Raw genomic sequence first — 1,653 nt, forward strand, 5'->3', positions numbered from 1 at the left:
ACAGGTTATATGCGGGTCACTCTAACAACACCAGGCCAAAGATTATGGATTCTATTCACTCTTCAGCTGTTGGTGGCCATTATGGAATGCAGGCCACCGATGTCAGAGCAAAGACATACTTATTTTGGCCTGCAATGAAACAAGACATTTTCTCCTTTGTCTCTAGTTGTGATATTTTTCAAAGAAACAAGGGTGAACATACTTATCCTGCTGGCTTACTCCAACCATTACAGATTCCGGATCATGCTTGGCAGCACATTTCCATGGATCTCATTGAGGGATTGCCTATGAGTGAGAGAAAATCTGTCATCTTGGTGGTAGTGGACAGAATCACAAAATACAACCATTTCATTGGGTTACACAGCCCTTACACAGCCTCTTCCGTTGCAAAGGAATTCATTACCCATGTGTTCAAGCTCCATGGTTTACCTGCCTCCATTGTATCTGACAGATACAAAATTTTCACTAGTCATTTTTGGCAGGATTTATTCAAAGCACTTGGCACTCAACTGCACCTCAGCACTGCTTATCATCCTCAGACAGATGGTCAGACTGAGAGGGTCAATTCTTGCTTGGAGAACTACTTGAGATGCATGTGTGGCCACTAACGAAAGAAGTGGCATTTTTAGCTTCCATTAGCTGAGTGGTGGTACAACACCAACTATCATACCAGCTTGAAAATGAGTCCATTTCATGCCTTGTATGGCTATGTACCTCCTCACCTAGATTTTCCCTCCACTTCCATTACTTCTGTTGGAGCTGTAGAAGAGTATATGAAATCCAGAGATGCAGTTCTGGACATTTTGAAGCATTCTCTACACCAATCCCAGGAGAGGATGAAATTTTTTACAGATCTCAAAAGGACTGAAAGACAATTTGATGTGGAGGATAATGTCTACCTCAAACTTGAGCCTTATAGGCAATCTTCTGTCTCCTTGAGAATAAACCTCAAACTTGCTGCTAAGTACTATGGACCTTACAGTGTCTTGCAGAAGATTGGGTTAGCATCTTATAAACCGCAACTGCCTGCTGAAGCCAGAATACACCCAGTCTTTCATGTTTCCCAGCTGAAGAAACAGACAGGTGTAAGTCACACTCATTCCCCTACTCTGCCTACCTTAGAAACTGAGGGCCAAATCTTGGTCATACCTGCAGCTGTGTTGGACTCAAGAACTATCACCAGGAATGGGAGTGATGTACCTCAACTACTTCTTCAATGGACAAATGCTTCAACCGAGGATGCTACTTGGGAGGATACCAGCTACATCAACCATCATTTTCGCAGCTTCAATCCTTGAGGACAAGGATTTGGTGATGATGGGGGTATTTGTCATGTACCTTCTACTTCTTAAAACTGTCTTGGGGTGCCCTGAGTAATTGAGTCGTCTGCCTAAGTAATTACTAGCCGGTTGCCATTGGGTATTAATGGTCTAGTAAATCAAGTACAAATGTCTTCTTGGGATTAGTTGTTAGCTTAGGATTCTCTTTTCTTTCATTCACTCATTTAAGATGTAAGAAGACCTGATTTTCTTCTTCAGGTATGTTTTCGAGTTGTATTAAAGAAGGCTGCTCCGGCAGAGTTACAATTACAGCAAGTTTCCGTTCCGTTTTCCGTTACTTATTCTTAGAACAGTACAGAAATATAATGGACAA

General features: G+C 42.0%; 1 protein-coding gene across 1 annotated transcript; it reads left to right on the forward strand.

Annotated features, from left to right (window-relative positions):
- The first annotated feature begins 680 nt into the window (after nucleotides 1-680).
- On the forward strand, nucleotides 681-1,298 carry LOC113338474. The gene has a single exon (XM_026583889.1). The coding sequence runs from the start codon at nucleotides 681-683 to the stop codon at nucleotides 1,296-1,298; it is 618 nt and encodes a 205-aa protein (XP_026439674.1).
- The last annotated feature ends 355 nt before the right edge of the window (nucleotides 1,299-1,653 follow it).

The sequence above is a fragment of the Papaver somniferum genome, unplaced genomic scaffold (genome assembly GCF_003573695.1).
Source record: "Papaver somniferum cultivar HN1 unplaced genomic scaffold, ASM357369v1 unplaced-scaffold_19, whole genome shotgun sequence".
Lineage (NCBI taxonomy): Eukaryota > Viridiplantae > Streptophyta > Magnoliopsida > Ranunculales > Papaveraceae > Papaver > Papaver somniferum.

Bases quoted from the DNA above. Each gene is read 5' to 3' on its own strand.
- LOC113338474 (XM_026583889.1), top strand. From the start codon at position 681: ATGAGTCCATTTCATGCCTTGTATGGCTATGTACCTCCTCACCTAGAT.